Source organism: Rhinolophus ferrumequinum, chromosome 12, assembly GCF_004115265.2.
Source record: "Rhinolophus ferrumequinum isolate MPI-CBG mRhiFer1 chromosome 12, mRhiFer1_v1.p, whole genome shotgun sequence".
Classification (NCBI taxonomy): Eukaryota; Metazoa; Chordata; class Mammalia; order Chiroptera; family Rhinolophidae; genus Rhinolophus; species Rhinolophus ferrumequinum.
Genome location: NC_046295.1, coordinates 2,230,858 through 2,257,650, shown reverse-complemented (window position 1 = coordinate 2,257,650; position 26,793 = coordinate 2,230,858). Strand labels below are relative to the sequence as shown.

The following is a 26,793-nucleotide window of genomic DNA, read 5'->3' as shown; positions in this document are numbered from 1 at the left end:
CATCTATTCTCCTGCTGTGCCTTCTAGCTATTGGAAATCAGACTGACGAAAACAGCGCTCCTTGATCGAAGGCTTATAATGTGAGGGTCAGGTAACACTGGTGCTGGGAGGACGAAGATAAATAAATAGAGTCCCCCACCCCGTGGACGTTCTAGCCTAGTGTGTTGAAGGGGTTTCCATCAACACAGCTAGTTGCAGCATTGGATCTCATCAGGCAGTTTGCACCTGAGAGAGTTAATGTATCCATCAACATGTTTGAAGGAGGTACAGTGCAGACACACCATGCTGATTTTAAAATATGATAAGCTGATTCTAACATTCCTTTGGAAGAGAAAAAGTGTAAAGATGACCGAGAACACCGTGAAAAAATGAGGATAGATTTGTCCCCCAGATACAAAAACATGTTAGGAATCTATAATAGTTGGTAAGTTTTGGTATTGGCTAAAAGACAAACAGCTCTACAAGTGACTACGAACCCGTAGGAAGAATTATTTAAAAAGGAAAGGATGGCCTTTGTATAATTCTGAAGTGGGCACACCTTTTTAAGCAAGGCAAATCTTCCAGAAGAGACTGGCAGATTTGACAACATAAAGATTTGAAGCAGTGTAAATAGAAAGATAACAAACTCAAGAACAGAAATAAAAATATATTTGTGATATGTAGGCATACATCATCTTATTGCGCTTTGCAGATACTGAGTTTTCATAAACTGAATGTTTGTGGCAACCCTGAGTCGAGTAAGTCCAAGGATGTTATTTTTCCAACAGGCTCAGATGATGGTTAGCAGTAAGGTATGTATATTTTTTCAGACATAATGTTATTGCACACTGAAACTACAGTACAGTGTAAACATAGCCATTATATGTACTGGGAAACCAAAAAAATTCATGTGACTCGCTTTATTGCGATGTTTACTTTATTGCGATATTTGATCTGGAACCCAACCCTCAATATCTCTGAGGTATGTCTATAGATACCTGATAAAATATTTATTAGTATCTATAAAAAAAAGAATTTGGGGAAGTAAAAGCAAAAATAAATAGATGGGACTATATCAAACTAAAAAGCTTCTGCACCGCAAAAGAAACCATCAACAAAACAAAGACAACCAACAAAATGGGAGAAGATATTTGCAAACAATGCCTCAGATAAGGGGCTAATATCCAAAATCTATGAAGAACACATACAATAACCCCCATAAAAAAACAAACAATCCAATAAAAAAAATAGGAAGAGGACCTGAACAGACACTTCTCCCAAGAAGACATACAGACAGCCAACAGATACATGAAAAAATGTTCAACTTCACTAGTTATTAGGGAAATGCAAATCAAAATCACAATGAGATACCACCTCACCCCAGTTAGAATGGCTATTATCAGCAAGACATGTAAAACAAGACATGTGCTGGAGAGGTTGTGGAGGAAAAGGAACCCTCATACACTGCTGGTGGGAATGTCAATTAGCACAACCATTATGGAAAACAGTATGAGTTTCCTCAAAAAAATGAGAATAGAATGACCATATGAGTTCAGCAATCTCTCTCCTGGGTATCTATCCAAAAAATCTGAAAACATTTATCTGTAAAGATATATGTACCCCTGTGTTCACTGCAGCATTATTCATGGTGACCAAGACACGGAAACAACCAAAGTGTCTTTCAATAGATGATTGGATAAAGAAGATGTGGTACATCTATACAATGGAATATTACGTGGCCATAAGAAAAGACAAAATACTGCCATGTGTGACAACATGGATGGATCTTGAGATTATCATGGTAAGCAAAATGAGTCAGACAGAAAAAGTTGAGCACAACATGACTTCACCCATATATGTGGGATATAAACTGAAAGCAACAAAGGAACAAGACAAACAAATAAACAAAAACTCATAGACACAGACAATAGTTTAGTGGTTACCAGAGGTTAAGGGGGGAAGGGGGTGGGACATGAGGGTAAGGGGGATCAAATATATAGTGATGGAAGGAGAACTGACTCTGGGTGGTGAACACACAATGTGATATATAGATGATGTATTATAGAAATGTATACTTGAAGCCTATATAATTTTACTAACAAATGTTACCCCAATAAATTTAATATGTGAATAAATAAGTACATAAATAAATAGAACTTTGCAAACTCTTGGACTCAGATTCCAATTCTAGAAATCCACATCACAGAAACTCCTGCAGAGGCAAATAAAATTACATGTTCAAGGATGTTAACTTCAGCATTGTTTGTCATAGGAAGAAAATAACAAACTTAAATGTCTACAAAAAAATTGGTCAAATAAACTGTAACATCCAAACTAGAATATTCTGCATGGAATAAAAGGAATGATGTGCTGGTGTGAAAAAATTCCTGTTAAGTCAGAACAATGAGATTGTTCTGTTTGTGCTTTTAAAAATTCATCTGAGAATATAGATATATATGGAAATGTTTCTAAACTGTTCTTGGAAGATCTCCAACAAACTCTGAAGACATACCCTTGGGGAGAGAAGTGGAATGGCGTAAAAATAGGATTTTCAAGTTTTATTCTTCACGCCTCCTTATTGTTTGGATTTTTAATATGAACGTTTATCACTTGTGTAATTTAAAAAATCTAAACAACAGGAAAGCAAGGCTCCTTGTCACCAGGGAAGAATAAGGAGCCTGAGGCCACCCAGGAGTTAGGGGACGGGAAACAGACATGAAGGAACCAGTGGGTGGTGGGGAGCGGTAGGCACAAACTCCTTTCATTCTCAGCTCCAAGCAGAGGGTCATCTGCACTGGGACGAAGGACAGTTTCCTCTCCACTTGAACAAAAACAAAAAAAATCAAGAATTTGGAAGTGGCAGATGTGACAGCCATAAAATGATTTATCACCCACAGATCTGAGGCCATGGAAACAGCAGCTCAGTGCTATTCTAATTCAACACTGTTCAGCGACAGTGTCGGGCTATTCAGACAGAGAGCCATCTCTGATGGGGACCCTGGCCTGCCTGCCTGGAGGCGGCCTCTCAGGAGTCCTGGCCTCCAGACCTTGCTGGAAGCTTGTGAGCTAAGAAATAGCTGAGTTGTAAATACTTTCTTGTCTGGAATCGCATGCTAGGAATTTGAACAAGATCTCTCGTACTCGTTGACTTCCAGTCCAGCCCCTGGGGAAGAGCGCTCAGTCCCTCAGTGTGGGAGCAGGGTTGGGCTTGGAATTTACCAGGATGTTTGGATTCTCAACACAACATCCAGGAAGTTGGTTCCAAGGCATGTGTGTGAATTAAAGGGCCCAGAAATATTCCTTTTCTTGGAAGTCTTCAGTATTGGGGGCGGGGGGGAGGTGCAGAGGGGCTTCTGTAAAGCAGTGCAGGGACGATCATGGACCTGGATGTCACGGAAGTCACAAAGTCCTCCTGGGGCGACTTCCTCCTGATCCTGTGGGAGGTAAGAGATCTGCACTTCTGTATGGAGTTCTTTCTGCCAATTTGTCTCAGCCATGTTATTATCATTAAAAACAATAACACGCAATACATATTTCCAACACATCAGGTGGAGTGCTGAGTGCTTGCTTGTGGCACATCACCTAATTCTCACAGTGGTTGTGAGCTTGGACGTCATCATTCTCCATTTGCAGATGAGGAAACTGAGGCACAGAGGATGTAAGCCACTTTCCAGGCTCACGTGGAAGGTAGGTGGTGATGGGGTCCTCGTCTAGGTGACCTGTCCCTGGGGCCTGCACTCCTCTGTGGTGTGCATGGAGCGGTCGGCAGCCCCCTCTGACATCACAGGGTCTGGGGAACAAATGAGGGTGAGAAGAAAAGGGTCCTTGTGGTGAAGCCCTGTAGGGAGCGTGCTCGGAAGAAAGTGTGTGGAGGCCATTATGGGGGCGGGGGGTGGGGTGGTGTGGGGCTTTGGGGGGCAAAGACACCTAGTTGTGGGAATGGAGCTCAATATTTGAAGCTTTCTGGCAGGTGCATTGCCATCAGAATGGGACACTGGCTGGTGTGAGAGAATAGAAGGGCCTCTGCACTTCCCTTGAGAAAGGTGTATGATAGTTCTTTCTCAGTGATGGAGGGTGTCTGCAGCCAAGTAGCAATTTCCAACTTGGCCTGGGAGAACACTATGACAGCAGAAAAACTCAGATAATTCAGACAACTAGAGTCCTTCAGCTCAATTCTTTATTTCATAGGTGAGAATCTCCCTTGTGAGGAGTAGGTCTCATCCAAGGACTCAGGCCTACTGGGTAAATGAACTGGGAGCGGACTCTGCTTTCTAGCATTTTCCGTTTTCAGATTTGCCTTGGGCTGCCTCCTGGTCCCTGCTCTGCCTCCTCCAGTGTCCAGAGGCTGCTGGAGCTCATTGGTTAGTGGCTGCATCACTCCAACTCTGTCTTCACACTGCCTTCTCTCTGGTGTCATCTCCTCGGTGTACCAACGGGTCACCTCCTGCTTCTATCATTTTTTTAAAATCTTTAAAAAAATAATTTTCAACTACAGTTACATTCAATATAGTTTTATATTAATTTCAGATGTATAACATAGTGGTTAGACATTTATATAATTTACAAAGTGATTTACAAAGTGAGATAAGTCTAGTACCCTCCTGACACCATACATAGTTATTGCAATATTACTGACTATGTCCCTTATGCTGTACTTTACATCCCCTTGATTATTTCATAACTACCAGTCTGTTACTTCTAAATCCCTTCACCTTTTTCACCCAACCCCCCCAACCCCCCTCCCACCCGGAAACCATCAGTGTGTTCTCTGTATCTATGAGTTTGTTTCTGTTTTGTTTGTTTGTTTATATTGTTCTTTAGATTCCACATATAACTGAGATCATGTGGTATTTGTCTTTCCCTGTGTGACTTATTTCATTTAGCATAATACTTTCCAGGTCTCTCCATGTTGTCTCAAATGGTAAGATTTCATCACTTTTTATGGTCAAGTAATATTCCATTGTATATATACACATCTTCTTTGTCCAATTATCTATGGATGGGCACTTAGGTTGCTTCTGTATCTTGGCTATTGTACATAATGTTGCAATAAACATAGGATTGCATATATTTTTTTCAAATTAGTGTTTTGGATTTCTTCAGATAAATACCCAGAAGTGTGTGTGATTGCTGCGTCATAAGGTAGTTCTATATTTAGTTTTTTGAGGAAACTCCATACTGTATTCCACCAACTTGCAATCCCACTAACAGTGCACAAGGGTTCTAGCTTTTCCGCAACCTTGCCAACACTTGTTCTTTGTTGATTTATTGATGATAGCTATTCTGACAGGTGCGAAGTGATATCTCATTATGGTTTTAGTTTGCATTTCTCTGATAATTAGTGATGTTGAGCATCTTTTCGTATGTCTATTGATCATGTGTATGTTCTCCTTGGAGAAATGTCTATTCAAGTCCTCTGCCCATTTTTAAAAATTGGAATGTTTGGGTTTTTTGGTTTTGAGTTGTGTGAATTCTTTATAAATTTTGGATATTAACTCTTTATCAGATACATCATTGGCAAATATCTTCTCCCATTCAGTAGGATGTCTTTTTGTTTTGTTGATGGTTTGCTTCACTGTGCAAAAACTTTTCAGTTTGATATAGTCCAATTTGTTTATTATTCTCTTATATCCCTTGCCAGAAGAGATATACCAGAAAAAATTACCAAGAGCAATGTCAGACAGAATGCTGCCTATGTTTTCTTTTAGGAGTATTATGCTTTTAAGTCTTACATTTAAGTCTTTAATCCATTTTGAGTTTATTCTTGTATGTGGTGTAAGAAAGTGGTCTAATTTCATTTTTTTTTTGCATGTATCTGTCCAGTTTTCCCAACACAATTTATTGAATAGACTGTCTTTACCCCAGTGTGTATTCTTGCCTCCTTTGTCATAGATTAACTGAGCATGTAGCATGGGTTTATTTCTGGGCTCTCTATTCAGTTCCATTGATTTGTGTGTCTGTTTTTATGCCTGTAACATGCTGCTTTGATTTCTATAGCCTTATAGTATAATTTGATATCAGGTAGCATGATATGTCAACTTTGTTCTTCTTTCTCTAGATTGCTGCAGTTATTCAGGGTATTTTATGGGGTCCATATAAATTTTAGGATTATTGGTTCTAGTTCTGTGAAAAATGTCATTGCTATTTTGATAGCGATTACAATGAATCTATACATTGCTTTGGGTGGTGCGGACATTTTAACAATGTTAATTCTTCCTACCCAAAAGCATGGTATATGCTTCCATTAATTTGCATCTTCTTAAATTTTTTTCTTCAATGTCTTATAATTGCTGAGTACAGATCTTTTAATTCCTTGGTTAAATTTATTCCTAGAAAAAAAGTGTATTATTTTTTCTGATGCAATTGTAAATGGGATTGTTTTCTTAATGACTCTTTCTGATAATTCATCTTTGTGTATAAAGCAACCAATTACCAAAATATTAGTTTTGTATCTTGCTACTTTACTGAATTCATTTGTCAGTTCCAATAGTTTTTTGGTGGAATCTTTAGGTTTCTCTCTCTATATGCAGTATCATGTCCTCTGAAAAATTTTCTAATGACAGTTTTATTTTTTCCTTTCCAATTTGGATGCCTTTTATTTCTTTTCCTTGTCTGACTGCTGAGGCTAGAACTTCCAATACTGTGTTGAATAAAGTGGTGAAAGTGGACATCCTTGTCTTGTTCTTGATATTAAGGAAAATGTTTGTAGCTTTACCCCATTGAGTATGATGCTAGCTGTGGGTTTGTCATATATGACCTTTATTATACTGAGGTACGTTCCCTTCATTCCCATTGTGCTGAGAGTTTTTATCATACATGGATGCTGGACTTTGTAAAATGCTTTTTCTGCATCTATTGATACAATCACATGATTTTAATCCTTCATTTTTTTTAGGTGGTGTCACATTAATTGATTTGCGGATGCTGAACCAACCTTGCACACCAGGAATAAATCCCACTTGATTATGATGTATGATCTTTCTAATGTATTGCTGAATTTGGTTTGCTAATATTTTGTTGAGAATTTTTGCATCTATGTTCATTGGGGATATTGGCGTATATCTTTTCCTTCCTTCCTTCCTTCCTTCCTTCCTTCCTTCCTTCCTTCCTTCCTTCCTTCCCTCCCTCCCTCCCTCCCTCCCTCCCTCCCTCCCTCCCCTCCCCTCCCCTCCCTCCCTCCCTCCCTCCCTCCCTCCCTCCCTCCCTCCCTCCCTCCCTCCCTCCCTCCCTCCCTCCCTCCTTTCTTTCTTTCTTTCTTTCTTTCTTTCTTTCTTTCTTTCTTTCTTTCTGTAATATCTTTGTCTGGTTTTTAAGGAAATAATTAAGAAATTAAGAAAACAATTAGAGTAATGGTAGCCTAATAAAATTAGCTTGGGAGCCTTCCCTGTTCTCTGATTTTTTAGAATATTTTGAGAACGATAGTTGATAATTCTTCTTTGAATGTGAAGCCATCTAGCCCAGGACTTTTGTTTGTTGGGAGTTTTTTTTATTACTCATTCGATTTTATTAGTAGTAATCAGTCTGTTCAGATTTTCTCTTTCTTCTTGATTCATCTTGGAAAATTGTATATTTCTAGGAATTTATCTATTTATTTCAGATTGTCCATTTTGTTGGCATATAATTGTCCCTAGTACTTTCTTATAACCCTTTCTATTTCTCTGGTGTCAGTTGTCACTTTTCCTCTTTCATTTCTGATTTTATTTATTTGGGTCCTCTTTGTTTCTTGATGAGTCTGGTTAAAGATTTATCAATTTTGTATATTTTTTCAATGAACAAAGGTTTACTTGTCTTTTGTATTGTTTTTTAAGACTCTGTTTCATTTATTTCTGCTTTGATCTTTATTATTTCCTTCCTTCTACTCTTTTAGGTCTTTGTTTGTTGATCTTTTTTTGGTTACTTTAAGTGTAAGGTTAGATTGTTCGAGATTTTTCTTGTTTCTTTAGGTAGGCTTACACTGCTATGAATTTCCATCTTTGGACTACTTTCTCTGTGTCCTATAGATTTTGGGTTGTTGTGTTTTCATTTTCATTTGTCTCAAGGTGTTTTTTGATTTCTTTCTTGATCTCATTGTTGACCCATTCATTTTTAGTAGCATGTTATTTAGACTCCATGTGTTTGTGTTTTTTAGTTTTCTTCTTGTAATTGATTTCTCATTTCATACCATTGTGGTAAGAGAAGACTCTTCATATGACTTCAATCTCCTTAAATTTGAGACATGTTTTGTGGCCTAACATATGGTCTATCTTGGAAAATGTTCCATGTGCACTTGAAAAAAATATGTATATTCTGCTGCTTTGGGGTGAAATACTCTAAAAATATCAATTAAATCCATCTGGTCTAGTGTGTCACTTAAAGCAACTGTTTCCTTGTTGATTTTCTGTCTAGAAGATCAGTCTGTCAGTGTCAATGGGGTGTTAAAGTCCTCTACTATAACTGTATTACTGCTGATCTCTCCCTTTATGTTGGTCAGTATTTCCTTTATGTATTTAGGTGCTCCTACATTGGATACATAAATGTTTACAAGGGTTATATCTTCTTGTTGGATTAATCCCTTTATCATTATGAAATGTCCTTCTTTTTCTCTTATTATAGCCTTTGTTTTAAAGTCTATTTTGTCTGATGTATTACTATCCCAGATTTTTATTTTTATTTTTTTGTTTCCATTTGCATGAAATACCTTTTTCCACCCCTTTACTTTCAGTCTGTGTGTCTTTTAATCAAAAGTGGGTCTCTTGTAGACAGCATATGTATTGGTCTTTTCTTCTCATCCATCAGCCACCCTGTGTTTTGATTGGAGCATTTAGTCCATTTACACTTTACGTGGTTATTGTTAGGTACATAGTCACTGCCGTTTTGTTATTCATACCTATGTCTTCCCTTTCCCCTCACTCCTTCTTCTTAAAGAAGTCCTTTTCATACTTCTTGTCATACTGGTTTGGTGGTGATGAACAGCTGTAGCTTTTTTTTTTTTTTTTTTTTTTTTTTTTGTCTGGGAAGCTCTTTATCTCTCTTTCAATTTTAAATAATAGCCTTGCTGGATAGAGTAGTCTTGGTTGTAGGTCCTTACTTTTCATCACTTTGACTATTTCATGCCAATCCTTCTAGCCTGCAAAGTTTCTGTTGAGAAATGAGCTGACAGTCTTATGGGAGGTCACTTGTAAGTAACTAACTTCTTTTCTCTTGCTGCTTTTAAGATTCTCTCTATGTTTTTAACCTTTTAATTATGATGTGTCTTGGTGTGGTCCTCTTTGGGTTCATCTTGTTTGGAACTCTTTTTGTTTCCTGGACTTGTATGTCTATTTCCTTCACCAGGTTAGGGATGTTTTCAGTTATTATTTCTTCAAAGAGATTCACAATACTTTGCTCCCTCTCTTCTCCTTCTGGTACTCCTAGAATGCAAATATTATTATGCTTGATGTTATCCCAGAGGTCCCTTAAACTATTTTTTTTAGTCTTCTTTTTGCTGTTATTCTTGGGAGTTTTCTGCTACTTTATCTTCCAAACCGGTGATTCAATCCTTTGCTTCATGTAATCTGCATTCGATTCCTTTCAGTGTATTCTTCATTTCAGTTATTGTATCCTTTATTTCTGACTGGTTCTTTTTTATGACTTCTATGTCCTTCTTTATACTTACTATCTCTTTGTTGATGGTCCCACTAAGTTCTTTGAACATCTTTATAACCAGTAAAGTTTTGAACTGTCTCTGGTGGGTTGGTTGCCTCCATTTAGTTTAGTTTTCTGGAGTTTTCTCTTGTTCTTTTATTTGGGACATGTTTCTTTGTTTCCTCATTTTGGCTGTCTGTGGTTGTTGTTTTTTCCTTCTTCTATGTATTAAGTAGTTCGGCTACATCTCCCAATCTTGTCTGGGTGACCTTATGTAGTAGGTGTTCTGTAGGGCCCACTTGTGCAGCTTCCTTGTCGCCTGAGCCATATGCTCCAGGTGTGTCCCTTGTGTGGGTTGTGTGTGCCCTCCTGTTGTAGATTGCTGTTGGCACACCTGTGGCTGGGATTGACTCCAACATTGACTGGTTGTGGATATTGGCCACGACCACAGTGTAGGAACTGATGTGCAGCAGCTGACCCCTTGGAGCAGTATTGGTCCCAGTGGGCTCTGGCACCTGCTGAAATCATTCTTTGGGTGAACTACTTGTGGGGTTAATTGGGTGGTACTCTGCTGTGGTATGAAGCTGTCTACCAGTGTGTTCATTTGAGGTGTCTTGGGAGTGGCTCCTCTGTAGGCCAAGGTCAGCCTCTGTCTGTGACTGGGCAGCATGGTAGGAGCTACAAAGCAATCCACAGGTGGTTGCTGCCTGTGTTGGACCTGAAGTTGCATGGGAGAGGCCATGCTGGGAACCAAGGCTTGCTGCCACCAGTGCCGGGCCTGGGGTAGCTCAGTAAAAGGCCCAGTATACTCCAAGACCTACCACCACTTCCCAATTGCCTGTATGCCTCAGCTGCTGAAAGATGCTCAGGTGGTGAGATGGGTGAAGGAGTCACCAGGGTGGGGTGAGTGATGTTCACTAGGTTAGTGCAGATTCAGCTTTGGCAACAGTCATGAGCCTGGGCCCACTCAAAAGGGTCAGAGAACACTTAGGCCAGCTGCTGTCTGCCTGGGGTTCATGGATCCCCAAGAACTGTCCAAGAAAATCTGCAGCAGATGCCAATCCCAACTGCCTGCTGGCCACCAATTGCTAAAAGTGTTTCCAGTGGTGCACAAACTGGGTTGGGCAGGGTCCCACGGAGTCACCGGGTTGGAGTGAGTGGAGTTCACCAGGCCAATACAGGTTCAGATTTAGTGGTGTGAAGGAGGGCTTAACCTAGGAAAGATGGCCTTTGCCTGTCAGTTACAAGAGAGGAGGATTCAACACAGGGATAATGGCAGCTGTCTCTCCAGCTCTTGCCCTGAAGTCATTTAACTCAGTCTTTCCCTATATGTCTTTGGCACCTTTCAAACCACTGTCACTCTGTCAGAGCCCAGGTAAGTGCCTGGGAGTGAGAGAGTCTGTGTGCGGGCCCTTTAAGAGGAATGCCTGGGTTTACCTCAGCCTTCTGTCTCATATAGATGGACGGATGGAATCCCTGCTGACTTTTATAGCCAGATATTGTGGGGACTTCTCTTCCTGAGACATGTGCCCTGGGCTTGGCAGCCTGGTGTGGGGTTGGGACCCATTGCTCCTCTGCTGCTGAGAGATCTTCCAGATTCACAACTGCCACACTTGGGTGTGGGAACAGCCCATTCGACGTCTCCGCCCCTCCTGACAGTCTCGACATGGCTTCTTTATATATTTTTTTATAAGTCTTCTGTTCAGCTAGTCTTCAGATGGTCCTCCAGGTTGACTGTTCTACAATTTAGTTGTAATTTTAATGTGGTCATGGGCAGAGACAAGCATAACATTTACCTACTCCGCCATGTTGACTGGAACCTCTGCCTCTATCTTATAAGGGCTATAATGGCACTTGTGATGGCATTTAAGGCTCACAGTTATAATTCAGGGTCATGTCATCTTTATATCCTCAACTTAATCACAGCCACACAGATCCCTTTTTCCAGATAACATAACATTTACAAAGTCCAGGGATTAGGACTTTTATCATAATCTACTTCAGAGTAATAGTTACCTAATTCTAGTAAAATATAAAGCTTTTTGCTCCCCATTTCTTTGTGCTATTATTGACATATTACATGCATATGTTATAAACTCCCCAAAGCAATGTTTTAATTATTGCTCTACACAATCGTATCTTTTAAAAGAGTAAAGTGAAGAAATGGGGAATATGTTTACAGTTTAAAAAAATTTACCCACATATTTACCATTTCCGGAGTTCTTAATTTCTTCCTGCAGATTTGAGTTATTTTCTGGTGTCACTTCTTTTCAGCCTGAAGAACTTTCTTTAGTATTTCTTGTAAGGCACATGTGCTAGCAATGATTTCTCTCAGTCTTATGTTCCTAGGAATGCCTTTTTTTCCCTTTCAATTTGAAGGATTATCTTGCCAGATACAGAATTCTTGGTTGACAGGCTTTTTTCTTCTAGATTTCCAATGTCTTTCCACTGCATTCTGCCTCTGTTATTCCCAACTGGGGAGTCAGCTGTTAATCATGCTGGTGCTCCTTTGCACGTGGTAAGTCACTTTCCTCTTGCTGCTTTCAAGACTCTTTCAACATTTAGACTACATCTGGAAGAGAACCTCTGTATTTATCCTACTTTATGTTTGTTGAGATTTTTGAATGTGTAGATTGATTTTTAAAATAAAATTCAGGCAGTTTTTGGACATTTCTTTAAATACATTTTCTGTCCCTCTCTCTTTTCTTCCTCTCTTCTGACTCTCCCATACAAATGTGTTGAAATGGTTGGTATTGTCTGAGGCTGTATTCATTTTTCTTCAATTATTATGGTCTCACTTCTTCAGGTTGGTTGTTTTGTACTTACCTGTCTTCAAGTTCCTGATCCTCTGTTGTGTTCCTCTTAGTGACTTATTTCAGTTTTCTTACCTTTCACCTCCAGAATTTTCATTTTACTGTTAAAATAACTGACATTTAATGATTCATTGTTGTCATACTTTCCTTTAACTTTTATAAACATAGTTCTTTGAATATATTTGTAATAAGTGCCTTGAAATCTTTGCTAAATGCAACAGGTGGTGATCAAGATACCTTGTTGGCTGCTCTCCCCCCGCCTCCATGCCGTGTGTGGGTTACTTCATTTCTCTGCAAACCTTGTGATGTATGAAATTCATTCTTTCTGTGATCAATATCTGTGATATTCCATGTGTGTTTGAGAATAAGCTTATTCTCTAGAATTTGGGTGTAAAGCTTGGTATATTGCTATACAATCTATCTTTATTATATTGCTTAGGTCATCTATAGCCCTACTTTTTTTTCCTACTTGTCTTTCCTTGGACTAAAAGTTCCAACCTCCTACTCTTAAGTGTTATTTCTATTTTCTCTTGAATCTCTAATAGTATCTGTTTTGTGAATGTGGGTTGTGATATTCATAACTGATATATCATTATTTTGAATTTCACCCTTTCGCAATACATGTGTTATCTATTGGCCTGAATTCTACCTGTGATACCAGGATTACTTTTTCTTTTGTTTCCATTTTTATGTTTAGCCTTTCTGAGTCATGGAGTTTAGGTTTGTCTCTTGTGTATTGCATAGTTGTATTTTGCTTTGTGAATCAATTTGAAATTTTTTCTTGGGAGTAGGCATTAAGTGAATGCACCTTTACTAATGATGTGTGGTCTCAAATCTTGCTGTTCAGTTTTATTTGCTGTGTATTAGGTGTTATAGTTTATTTTTCCCTGTATGAGGTCTGATTTATTTTTAAAAGAATCTAGGAAGGTTTGTGTTTGGTTCTATGAATTATCTTTATACTCATAACTTCTTGTAAGGTCCTTAATCCATTTTTCTTAATCTCCTAGCATTTCCTTAGTCAGTTTTAAATATCCTTGTACTATGATTATCTATACAATGAGCTTATTCTGCAGTTTTCCCTCTCCTTTTTCCTTCCTTATTTTATTAGTACCATTTCTACTTTGTTAAAGTATGTTACATTTATATATTCTTCTTCCACTTGTCCCATCTTTAGTCTTATATCTAATTATATTCATTGCTCATATCTGTCCTTTGGATAAAATTTCCCCCGTTATTTATTGAGTAGATGAAGCTGTCCCCAAGTAGATTTCTCAGGAAGGGCTCACATAGTATTGACCTCTAATTTCAAATTGTTTTTCTATAAACTCATTACTAGAAAGACAGCTACTCTGGATATAAAGTCCTTGACTCACATTATTTTGCCTTGATGTTTTTAAAAATGCAGCTTCACTTTGGATGTTCATCTTGGATTTTTATTTTCTGTCCCATCATCCTTAGGCCTCCTAGTCCAGTTTCCTCTTTATCAGTTAGTAAGGGAAACAAAGTTTAATAGTGTCTACAGGATAGTCTGTACTGTGTGTGGGTTCTGGGTTTATGTTGACGTCATCCTAAGGAGTGTTTTGGGAAAATGGAGATACTCAGATTTAGCTGGCCATTATTATTCTCAAACATCTCTACCTCCTGGGACTAAGGTTTTATGTCCCCAAGGAAAGATGGCATCAGGCTCATGCATCAGATTATTGTCTTATTTCATAGATTTTTAAGATGCACCTTTCCCACCCACATTATTATCTCTGATATTGAAATGCATCTTACAATAGATGTCACAATACAGATAGCAGTTGTTTTCTTTGGTGGTTCATAAAATAAACACACATGGGTCCAGTTAGCAGAGTTCTGCATTTGAAGTACTGCTATATTTTCTGTCCTTACTTGCCTCTAAGCCCCACCTTTCCTGAGCTGGAATCTCATTGTGGACAACAAAAAGGATGGTTTCGTGGTCCCTTCCTCCCGTGGGCAGCTGTGGAGTGGCAACGGGCTCGCAATGTTACAAACACTGCTCACCACAGCACTGCCTTTCCCAACGGAGGGCCATCACAGAGCACTGCAGAACCCTGTTTCTAAGAAATTTGTAACCTGCTTCATGTTTGAGAGGACTGTTTGTTCCTCAGCACTTTGTCTCATTTTTATACAAATTTAATGTTTCTAGCAGGTATTTTTGGTATTGTACATTATTGGATTGTGGTCATTCTATGGTTTTAATAAAAACTTTATTTTTGGTTATTTTTGTTTAAAATGGTGTGTTTCACGGATTGAAATTAAATAATGTGCTGTTCCATCATCTTTCCCAGGAACTTTCCATCTTTCAAAGTTACTTTCAATAGTAACTTTTAAAAGTGGCAATAAACAGCTAGATGTTGCAATTTTGACCTTTAAAGTATCAAAGTACCTGAAAAGTTACTATCCTCATCCATTTAAAAGTAATGGTTCTGGTATTTCTGTAGTTCTACTGTGGCCAAGGCTTAAATCCGTAGGAACCTAGGAAATTTCAAATACTATACATTGAAGTACTAAAAAATTAAATGAATATTTTCTGAACTCCCATCTCCCCACAAAAGATATCATCCTAGATTTGCAAAACAGTAAAATCAAGACAGTATCCTGCTGACTATATTACATATACAAACAGACTCAGCAGGAATGTACATTTATTTCATTAAAGACAAACAAAACATTCACTGCCCCCCCACAAAGAGAACTGTATCCTTTAAAGCAGCGGCAGCAGCGATCACAAGGCACATATGTAAGAAATACCTCAAGCAAAATCGAAACCAAACATTAAAAAATAGGTTGTTTAAAAGGATGGTGAACACAGATTACAAAAATGACATCTTTAAAGCAATTTTATTCCTTTACCTTTTCTTTAATAAGAAAAGGAATAATGGTGTAATATTTATGCGACGTCCGGTGGCACATATCACAGACATTATGCAACCTAACATGGTTTGCTAAAGGAAAAAAACAGCTAAAGTACAGTAAAATTTTTATTTTTAGTGCTTTAGATCATTTTTGCATATTTGGAATTAATAAGCTGAAAAGAAAAAAACCCTCTTATTTTCCTTAGCTTAGAGAAAGCCTGTGGTTCTATGTCCTTAGGCAAACCCACTATACAGAAAAGGAATACATTCGGATAGTCTAAGATATTGAGGATGATTTATATCTTGGGATCATCACAATAACCCTCTTCCTAAAACAGATTAGAATTCAACACACAATAAATGTAAAGGTCAATTGTATTAACATAAAAGAGTATCAGATCTAAATTATTGCTCACTTAGGAAGTATAATGACTACTCTCTGGTTAGGGGTGCTAAGATTAGCTGTTAGAAATGGTGTAACGCCAATATTTAGTGGATATAAAAATTCTAGGATTCAAATATATTATAATGAAAAGTTGATAATAATTGCACAAAAAGTGTTCCTTTATATATTAGCCACCACTGAGCTTCACCCAATGAAGACTGAAAAAAGACGTGGCTGAATCAGGCCTTCATGATACGATAGTTTGTGTCCCGAACGCTGAAGTGCCCCTCTAAGCGGCAATGCCGCAGCTGTTTTCTATGAAATCTTAAGGAGTGCTTACAGAACCTTCACTAGTAGAGGGGAGAGAAGATAAAATGAAGCTCCATTTTTAAACAACAACAACAAAGAATATAAAATAGTAGTATAATAAAACATTTAAACAGTACTAAACAGCACAATTTAAATACCAGTTATATGCTGTCATTAGTTTTCCTTTTTTAAAAAAATCAGCTCCTGGGCCGTCAGATGTGTTCTTTGTAAAAATAACCAGCATCCTACTCCTGGTCACACAGCAAGTCCACACCCACAGCACCTGGCAGCGACGCAGTCTCCGAGATGGCCCCTCGCCGCCACTCCCAGCGACACTGGCCGACACTGGCCTGTCCACACCTCGTGTGGCCCCCAGGCCGGGGCTGACTACAGCAGGACTGTCTGGGCCACCTCCTTGATCGTGGAAGCAGCTTTCTCCAGTTCCTCTTCCGTTTGTTCCACTGTGACCACAACTCTAATGCTGAGAAATAAAGGACACAAAAAAATGCATGGGTCAGCCTGCTACCTGTCTGTGATCAAGCTCTATGGGCAAGTGCTGACCTGCTTTCTCATTGTCTGCAGTTGCTTTCTCAGTTCTATGGCAGGACAGGGCAGGGCAGGGTGTGGTGGCAGGGACCATGTCCCGTAAGCCTGAAACACCACCAGCCCATTTACAGAAGCGTGGGGCTCCCCGCCTGGATGCCCAGTGTGTGTCTACTCGAAGTCGCCCTGCAGTGGGGCTCTTGGAAAGTTGGTCTTTTAACTAATTGACTGCTCCAAGCAGTACTAGGCCCAAAGTAAGAATTTCAATTTCTCAAATTAACGAATTGTCTGCTTCTTCGTATTTATAATTTGGCGAGTCATGCTGGAAGGTGGGTGTCCACCATTGGTCTGACATCCCCATTTCCCACACTCGGCCCACACATTACCTGCTCCTGGAAGCCTAAGTCCCGCTCAGGCCGGTACCAGCCACGGCCTCCCCTTCTGTGACCTCACTGACCCGTGCCAGGACCCCGAACATGGCATGCTTCAGGTGTCCACCTCCTACAGTGACACTAAGCGCTTAGAGGGCAGGACCAGGATGTTTGGTTAAATCCTGAGTCGGGGTCGCATCCCCACGCAGGGCTTCCGGAATGCCTGGGATTCCCCCACCATGCTTTATCTCCTGGGTGTTTTCTAAGCGTTGGTGGATGAAGTGCCACACGGTGTTGCAGCTATAGGTGGGGCAAGCATTGTGGCCGGCTACCTTGCGGGACTGTCACCTCGTGGGAACTGCTGGCAGAGGGGCCACCTTTGGCATGCGCTTGGTGTTTGTGATGGAACCCCGGCCGCCCTACTTCCTCCTTGGGGTCTCAGCCATTTCTTTGAGTCAACCAAGAGGGCACTGCGAGTCCTGAGAGGCTTTTCAATTAAAATCTGAAAACATCTACTTTAAGAACAGAAGACAAGTGATGTACTGTATTTTAAAGACACACTTTCTTCCTAGCCCTGGGACTGTCTTCCAAAAACTGAAAACATGATACGTTTCATACAGAGTTTAAAGTACGGGAAGGTAAGGTCACACCTGAACGTCTACCAACCTTGGAGGAGGGAGGCACTTCTCTTCCTTCTCCAGGTAGCGTGCCTGGGTCAGCGCGATGCCCCTGTTCATGCACTGCGTGGAGACAAGGAGACATTTACACGGGAGGGCAGACACCACGGTGGTGACGGCGGGAGGGGGGGCGGTGCACCAAAATGCTGTCCTCAGCAGCAGCTCTAACTCACTTCTCCAAGGCTGGCTGCCAGGAGACAGAACTGAAACAGCACCCAGCCCTGATGGGCAGCAGCACGGCTGCGCGGCCTTCCTGCAGATGGAGGCGTGTCCTGCCCCATCTGCACAGCAGCCACGAGCCGGGTGGCCCTCAGGCACAGTAGGACGGCTAGTGCCACTGAGAGACTGAAACAGCCACAGGTAGGCAGTGGGTACCATTGTGGACAAAGCACAAGCAGCACACAGGGACCAGTACCAGCCAGGCCTGCAGACTGACTGAGGCTTGGACTCGAGTAATGCTCGCAGAGCTTTTCAGGGAGAGACCGCTCGTTCACACACCAGCCACACCCCAACTCCCTTCCATGTGCTGCCAGGCGGAGGACTCGGGGATCACACAGCTTTGCGCAGCCTCCCAGGCATTAACCACCTGCTGACGCTTTTTTTAAATGAAAAATTCTCTATCGAAATAAAGCATAAAAACCAGGTCACGGGAGAGGGTTACGGGGGTCTTTTTTGGGGTGATGAAACTGTTTTGGAATTAGACAGTGACACTGCACAACCCTATGAGCATATGGAAAACCATGCAACTGTATACTTTAAAGGGTGACTTTTACAGTATGTGAATCATATTTAAAAGCAGGTAGTGGTGCGAAGGAGAGAACAATTATCCCCGTGTGGCAGCAAGGTTCTTTGCTGGAAGCGGGCTACTCTGTAAGCCATGAGGCAGGTTTTTCTCTGCTAGGAAAAGATGGAAAGCACCAGCAGGCAATGACGATGGACTTGTGCTGTCTCCAATTTCTGGACATATACCTGGGGACATTCACTGCTCCTGCAGATGCCTGGCTGTTTCTAGCTCTGGCTAGTTAAGGAACATTTTATAAACCATCCCTCAGTGTGTAACAACAGTGTTTTGTCAAGCAACTCAACAAAAACTCAACAAAACCTCTCAATTCTATAAAGCTTAAACAAGGATCACAGTTCTTTTCTCTCCCTTAAATATTGAAAAGAAAAAGTAGAGAGGCATGGAACAAAAGATCTTTAAGATGGAAGCTGTGATGATGCACAGAAACAGGAAGAGCTTTCTCTTCCTTCCTCCAAATGCGGTCTGCAGACAGTGCTTCTGTCCCCCTCAGAGGCCCGTTCTCTTCTCGCTCAGCTCTCAGGACGATTTCCTGGACACCGCCACTCGAGCGGGGATCTGAGCTGTGCACGGACTCTACCTTTCTCTTTTACTATCGTGTTTCCCCAAAAATAAGACCTAGCCAGACCATCAGCTCTAATGTGTCTTTTGGAGCAAAAATTATATTAAAATAAGACTGGGTCTTATATTAAGTTTTGCTCCAAAAGACGCATTAGAGCTGATGGTTGGCTAGGTCTTATTTTCAGGGAAACACGGAAGAGGATAGTCTATGGAAGTGCCACGTGTGAACACTGAGCCATGGCCTTACCTGCCCTCTGTGTCTCTGCAGAGCAGCAGGAGACCAAGGGTGTCTTGTGAGAAAGGAGCAGAGCATCTGGCAGGCAGCCTGCAGAGAAGACCCACGTCCCGCCCACACACAGAGCATGTGCACAGCACTGTCCCGAGGGCCTCAGGGAACGGCAGAGTCACAGTGGACTCCAAGGATCCTTGGGACACACAGCCCCAAGGCCTGCGCTGCAGCAGCTGCACCCGTCCTATCACTGGGGTGATCCAGTTCAGGAAACGAACTTGCTGTCACATGAAGGCAATGACATTAGATGGACTTTCACAGCTTGTCTGTCTGGCTTCTATTTAATGTATCAACTTGTTTCAGTATCACGTTTGTGTAAGAACTCTAACCCCAAGGAGGCTTACCTCCTTTGTATCTGTGCACGTTTAAGGAACATTACAAGAAGAACACCGAGGCAGTTAATGTGGTCTGTGGGACGTATGTCCTTTTAAAGAGCCTGTCTTTGTTCACGTGTGCAGAGCGGTACCTCAGGGGACACCTGTGTCATTTCCTCACTCAGCTAGGTGAGAGTCACTCCGGCTCAACTGTTCATAATCTGACACGTTCCCTTCATTAGGAATCTCACATTCTGGGTTTGGTTTTACTTTGGAATTTTAAGATGACTGATTCCAGAAGGCCACAACTGAAGCCCTCCAGGAGTTGTCATTCCAGGTGACATGGTTCACGCCTCATAGGAGGAGGGATGCCGAGAGCAAGCTGTGAAGCCAGAGGCTGGCAGCCACGTGACCGGGTGAGGGCCCGACCTCCATGAGCCCCAGCAGGGCAAAACATGAGACAGACGGCAGCATCCCAGTTCCCGACACCGGGCAGCAGGGACCCAGAGAGGAGCCTCCAGGAGGAAACGTCATCGGGAAACAGAATGCAGCCTGCTTTCATCCTCAAATGCATACACTGGTATCTCGGTTTTCAAACGGAAGACCGTTTGAGTTCTGAAACGTTCGAAAACTGAGGCACGGTTTCCCCATAGAAAGTGATGCAAAAATGGATTAATCCATTCCAGACCTTCAAAGTCAACCCCCAAAACTGAAAATTTAGCATGAGTTTTACTATCTAATGATACCACAGATACATAAAATACATGGTGTTTGTCAAGTGAAATGCTCATCAACAGAGACTTTGGAAAACCGAGGTACTACTAGATGTATTTCAGATTCAGGTGAGAGGCAGTGCCACCCAGGCACACAGGCTCAGAGCTGCAGGGCCACTGGACAGCGTTAGCAGGAGGAGGAGGAGCAGCAGCACGAGGAAAGTGAGCGGATGGGACTCCAGGAGCTGCAATGCTGTGGGACAGAAAAGGAGTGCTTTTCCCCAAAGAGCTTTTCTTGGTTAGTAGCTGAGTTACAATGAGTAGTAAACTGACTTTCAGATGGTAAAAGATATTGAAATCAACATCCCAAATTAGGTATAGTAACAAAGTGGTCTTCCTTCCTTCCTGGTGACAAGAATATTATGGCCTGTGTCTGAGCTACATTGGGGTTCACCTCCTGACAGTCTGGTGTTGCGTGTGGTCTACACAAAATGCTGTCCCCACCTATGTGAGAAAGCCTGGCTTTGTGAATGGGGGACCAGTGGGTTTCCTAGAAAGCTAGTGATTCAGAGCAGAAGAAAGGGTATTTAAACCCAGCAGCAGAGAACATAACACCTTCAGTGTGAGCTACAGCCAGACCCAAAGGGATGAGCTGCGCCTGCCAGGGAAGACGCGCGACGCGCTCAGCTGGGCTTCTAGACGCGGGCAAGGCTGGGCACCACACCAACTCCACGTGAGGGGTGACCAGCAACCTGGTTACGCCCAGCCCTGGGGGCAAAGAACCGTCTTAAAAATGACATAAAAAAATTGCGTGGATTCAGGGGAGGGTTGGTATGGGGAGATTCACTTGGATAATTAGACACTTACTTGATTAACAATTTCCTGAAGTAGTTTAACATCCTTTTCTCTTGACCTAGTGCTTTCTTCTAGTTGCAGGTGAAATGCTGGAGAAAGGGCCTCCCCCACCACTTTTAATCCAGAAATGCTGAAGAAGGGAAACACACACACACAAATCAAAACATAAGTCCCTTCCAGGCTCAGGTATCTCCCATGCAAATAATGTTACAGAGTCTGCAAGAATGACTGAGTCCCAGAAACCATGACTTTTAGGGGAAACACCCTGTGGTGGGATTCTGATTCCGACAAAGAGAGGCAAAATGCACGCGCTGGGCAGTGGGCCTCCCCCAGGACCCCCGCCATGCTGTTTCTGTGACACAACTAGGAGGAAGGCGCCCGTGCCGGTGGGCAACTCTGGCTCTCACTGCCCAGGAAGCACAGGAGCCTTCTCTAGTCTCCCATCAGGAGCTCTGCAGGCCCTGTCACTGCCTCTCCTCGTCTGTTCGCTCCTGTTCTTCCACTGCCGGTGCCAGACAGACCTGGGCCAGCCCCAGCGCCACTCCCAAGCCTCCCTCATCACCTACTCACCACAGGCAGGGGACTGCACCATCGTTTTCTATTACTTACTCTGTGTTTCCTTCACAGACTACTTACTACAACTGATAACACTGCTCCCTTGATTATTATCTAAGTCTTTAGTTTCTATCTTGTCTTTTCATAAATTATAGGGATGATTTCTGGCATTGAAAATGTTGTAATTTGACTTCAACAATATGTTCATATTGAAAAGTTTCCTTCTTATTTGCCTGTTTAATTTTAAATTTTATTTGAGTTAACAATTTTCTTCTTTCTTAGGATTAACAGCACAGAAATCTGCTGTTGCTTAGGTACAAACACTTCTGTGAGGGTGAAATCCTCTATTTTCCAATGATTATTACGGATGTCATGAGAACTGTGGGCCATATTATTTAGTCAGGTTCATTTAAAGTCCTTTTTGTCCTATAATAAAAATACTGTTTGATTTCTGATCTATCTCCTAGAACACACATGGTAATACATATTTATTTGAAATTAGGCTAAACATTTTAGATTGCTTTTATATAGTTTGTTTCACCTGGATCTTTCCCTTAGAATGAAATGAGCACAGAAAGCACTTGGTAGCATATTTGATTCCATTCCTCAAATATGCTTAGGACACAACAAGGTTTTACTGAATGACTGCCACATGCCAAATGTCGTGTGAGATACTGGGAGCCAACATCATTTAGCTTTCAAGCCACACCCGAACAATATTCATTTGTGTCTCCTTTCTGTCAATGTAATATACCATGTTATGAGCTCTAAACAAACTAGGCTGCAGATCTGAATCATGGAATCTTAGAATCTAGGTCTTCTGGAATGTGGGAGAACCTTCTACATTAGTTCTTTTACTAATGTAGAAGCAAAACAATACGCTTTCAAAACTCATACCCTAGGTGAATTTTGCGTATATTAAACTTGTACACCAAAAAGCACCATTCGTTTCTAGGGCAGGTACTCTCAGGGGAGACTTAAAAACTGCTTCTCAAATAGCATCTCATATGAATTAAATGGCCTGGATTTTTCCTAATACATACAAGGCACCTGTAGCCCAACTGAGTCTGTGCTTTGATCAAATGGGCTCATCTCACATGGTGGGTAGGACAGGCTGGTGGGAGAAAGAATGAAACAAAACGCCCTCTCTCTGGCTGCTGAGTGCAGATGAAAGTGTAACTAAAACCAAACGGACACGGAATTACAGCTTGAGTTCAGAAACTTAAAAGCTGTGTTTCAGGGCCTATTATACTTTTTAAAGAAAAATTTTGGAAAGGAAAATGGGCTCAGGCGTGGTCTGCATGATGTGCTTAGTCTAGGGAGAGGGCTGGACACCAATAACTAGCTGCTAGAACTTAGGACTCTTCACCTTTCCAGCAAGGAATCAGACTAGAATAGGCTGCTAACTTCTCCCAAACGCAACCTCAGAGATGAGAGAAGAGACTCACTGACTGGAGGAGAAATAAAAAAAAAAAATTACTTAGAAGTGCTCATTGAAACTACTGTCATTAAAAATTTTTATCTTTTAAATGTTTATTGGAAAATAAGAAATAAAACCAATAACCTAAATGTAAGAAGCTAAAAAAGAGTAAGAATACAATTTAATGAAACAGGAAAGTTGAAAAACAAGGAAGAAATCAATGAAAGAAAACAAAATATGATAAATAAGCAAAATTAAAAATAATGAGTTAGGCAAAATTCCAGAAAGATTATCATCAAAAAGCAAAAGAATGAAACAAAAAAAAAGGGTGGGGGGGTATAATGTAGATACAAGACAGAAAATCACAGACTTTGCCCAACGGAAAGGCCCTGAGCCTAGCCAGCCTCAAAGGGGTTGGGCTGCCCAATTTTGAAGAAACAAATATCAAGCCTGGTGTTATGCAGTGGCTTCATAAAGCAGGAAAAGTGGAACAACAGCTCAATCATTTATTGAGGCTACCAGAACATCGATTCCTAGGTTACATAAGGTTGCATAAATGAAGGTTATAGGCCCATTTAAACTGTAAGTATGGATATAAAAATTCAAATTAAAATATTAGCTAACTACATCTAACAATGCAGAAAAATATAATGTAATCAAGTAGGAGTGTAGTCAGGAAGGCAAGGATGGCTCAACATCATAACATAAAAGTCTCCCAATCTAGGAATAATTTGATAAAGACCAAAAACCTATCGTATAATGTTTTATGCTTAATAAGGAAACACTTTTATATTGGGAATGAAAGAAGGATGTCCGCTATTACTGCCACTGTTCAACAGAGTATTACAGATCCAGACCAATGCGATAAAAGAAGAAAAAGAACTAAGATTAAGTTCTTAGTGGTCCTCCTCAATTAAGAGGGAAGAGAAAAACATTACTGCAGATAATAGGATTTCTATGTACATCGTCATAACAGAATGAAACAAACTACTGGAATTAAGAGCTCAGAAAGACTGCTGGATATAAGATCAGTTTAGAGAAAACAATGACATTCTTATAAATTAGCAATTAGAAAATATAAAAGAAAAGACAACCTCATTCATAACAGCAACAAAATCTTCAGCGTATCTAGCGATTACTCTTAAAGATCCTATGAAGATGCAAGAGCTTTAGGGAAATTTTTAAAAATTCTATTAAAGGACCCAAAGGAAAATTCAAATAAGTGGATGCAAATTCCCTACACATCAATCAGAAAACTTAATGCAGTTACAGTTAAAACTCTAGTAATATTTTTGGTGGAACTTGAACTAACTGCAAAACTTACATAGTAATAAAAATAGATACAGTTATAAAAACAGTCTGAAGATTGAGCAAATAAACCAATGAAGTGAGAAAAAAGCTGAAAACCAGATTCAGGTATAAATGGGAAACTGGCATCTGAGAGAGACCAACCAGTAGAAGAAAGGATGTGGTGTTTGGACATTAAGAAACTGACTGCACTAGTATTAGAACAAACGAAATATTCTCTAGCCACCATCCCATTTCTCTGTTCCTCTTACTGTGTTTCCCTGAAAATAAGACCTAGCGGGACCATCAGCTCTAATGTGTCTTTTGGAACAAAAACTAATGTTTAAGACCAGTTATAATACAATATAATATTATATAATACTATATAATACCAGGTCTTATTTTACTGTAAGACCTGGTCTTATGTAATATAAGACCAGAATAAGACCGGATCTTGTATTAATTTTTGCTCCAAAAGACGCATTAGAGCTGATGGTCCGGCTAGGTCTTATTCTTGGGGAAACACGTAACAGCAAAACTCATCAAAACAGTTATGTGAGCTGTGTCCCATTCCTTTTCCTGGTTTCTCAAGAACCTGCTTCTCCATCAGGCTTTTTGTACCCACTGCTCCCCTGAAACTGCTCAGCAAGTCGCAATAACCTCCACATTATGAAATCAAAGGCGCGCTCTCAGCACTCCCATCTGGCCTGCCAGTAGCGGCACGTGACGTGCTGACCTCCTACTTACACACTTTCTCTACTTAGCTTCCAGGACCCTGTGCTCTTTTGGTGTGCCTCTCCTTCACTGGCCACTCTTTCTCAGTTTGCTTGACTGGCTCCTGACTTCTTTACATTGAAATGCTTGAAATACTACCTATATGCAAGTGACTCAAAATGTATCTCAAGCTCAGGTCTCTCCCTTAAACTTCAAATTGTATAGGTTGGTACAAAAGTAACTGCGGTTTTTGCAATTATTTTTAACTTTTTAAACCACAATTACTTTTGCACCAACCTAACATATCCAACTGGTACATTCTTCTTCATGTCTGATGGCATTTCATACCATATCCAACACAGAACTTGCCCAACAAACTAACTCCTTCCAACAGTTCTAACCACCTCACTTACTAGAAACTGAATCCAGTTCCTCAGACCAGAAACCTTAAGATGAAGCTTGAGTCTTCTCTATCTCACTCACCCTGCACATGAAATTCTAGCAAATCCAGCTGGCTCTACTTTCAAAATACATCCCAAATCCAAACCCTTCCCACTGCTACTACGAAGGTCAGAGTCACCATCATCCTTTGCACACAGCACTGCAACGATCTCCTCACTGGTCTCCGTGCCTCTGTATGTGCCACCATATAATACATAATCTATGTTTTCACACAGCACAAGAATGATTTGGCTGAGACGCAAGTTCAGTCAGGTCATGCCACTCTTTTGCTTAGAACCAAGTCATGGCTTCCTGTTTGGGCCCTGCATGCCCTTGTCCCTGTCATCTGACCTTTGCCTTCTACTGGGAGTCCCCGGTTCTCCCCTCTTACCACACTGGCCTCCTTGTTTCATTTCCTATTCCCTCTAAACAGCTAGATACCTATGCGATGTGCTCCACACCTGCCTTACTGTGTGTTGTGGCACGAGGTGACTGCGGAGTCCTCCATGTGGAGAGTCAGCCAGTGGGCCTGAGATCTGGAACCCTACCAAGGGGGACAGAGTGGGGATACTAACAGAGTTGCCCACGTCCCTGTGTCATGAAACAATCTGACGCTCCAGCGGAGGAAGAATGCCATTCTCCAAGAAGGTAACAGGGAAAAGAGGGGCACAGACCAAGCCCTTAAGAGGATGCTAAAAGAGAGGCTTCAAAGACCAAGATGAAGCGAGTCCAAGACATGGAAGAAAGCCAGTGTGGTGTAACAGAATTAAGGAAAGAAAGGGCTGTAGGAAGGAAAGAGGTCTCAGCGCAGCTGAGGTAAGGAGGGCAAGCCCCGAAGATGGTCTCTGGAGCTACAATGACGCAGCCCTCGGTACCTCCACAGGAACAGTCTGGGTGGACTGTAAGAGTAGGGGCAGCACACTCAGCAGTGTCATGAACTGAGAGGAGAGGGTGTGGCGAGAGCACGAACAGTTCTGGAGAAGGTCAGCTACAAGGAGAAGCAGAGCAAAGGGCAAGCTGCTAGAGGGAAAGGTGGACCGTGGAAAGAGGAACTGAAAGCAGAGTGGACCTGAGTACTAGTCACGTGACTCAGGCAAGGGGAGAAACACAGACAATGGAGCGGGGACAACCAAAGGCACTAGCCTTTAGAAAGAAGAGTTATGATGGCTGGAGGAACACTTCTTTGGCTGTAACACAAGGGAAGACTGGTTCAGATACCTGTATGTGTACAGGTCTGTTACCGAACTTGGAGTTCCCAAGTGACAGCAAGAGGCAAGGCTGTCAGC

General features: G+C 41.3%; 1 protein-coding gene across 4 annotated transcripts in view; it reads right to left on the bottom strand.

Moving 5' to 3' along the window:
- Positions 1-15,244: 15,244 nt before the first annotated feature.
- The window catches only part of SPTLC1 (serine palmitoyltransferase long chain base subunit 1), a 52,767-nt gene continuing 41,218 nt past the window's right edge, over positions 15,245-26,793 (bottom strand). For all 4 annotated transcript variants that reach the window (XM_033123668.1, XM_033123672.1, XM_033123670.1 and 1 more), the window contains 3 exons: positions 21,103-21,220; positions 17,549-17,622; positions 15,245-16,449 (listed from right to left, as the gene is read on the bottom strand). In XM_033123668.1, the coding sequence (XP_032979559.1) occupies positions 16,356-16,449; positions 17,549-17,622; positions 21,103-21,220 (286 nt within the window). In that variant the 3' untranslated portion in view covers positions 15,245-16,355. The remainder of the gene's footprint in view (positions 16,450-17,548; positions 17,623-21,102; positions 21,221-26,793) is intronic.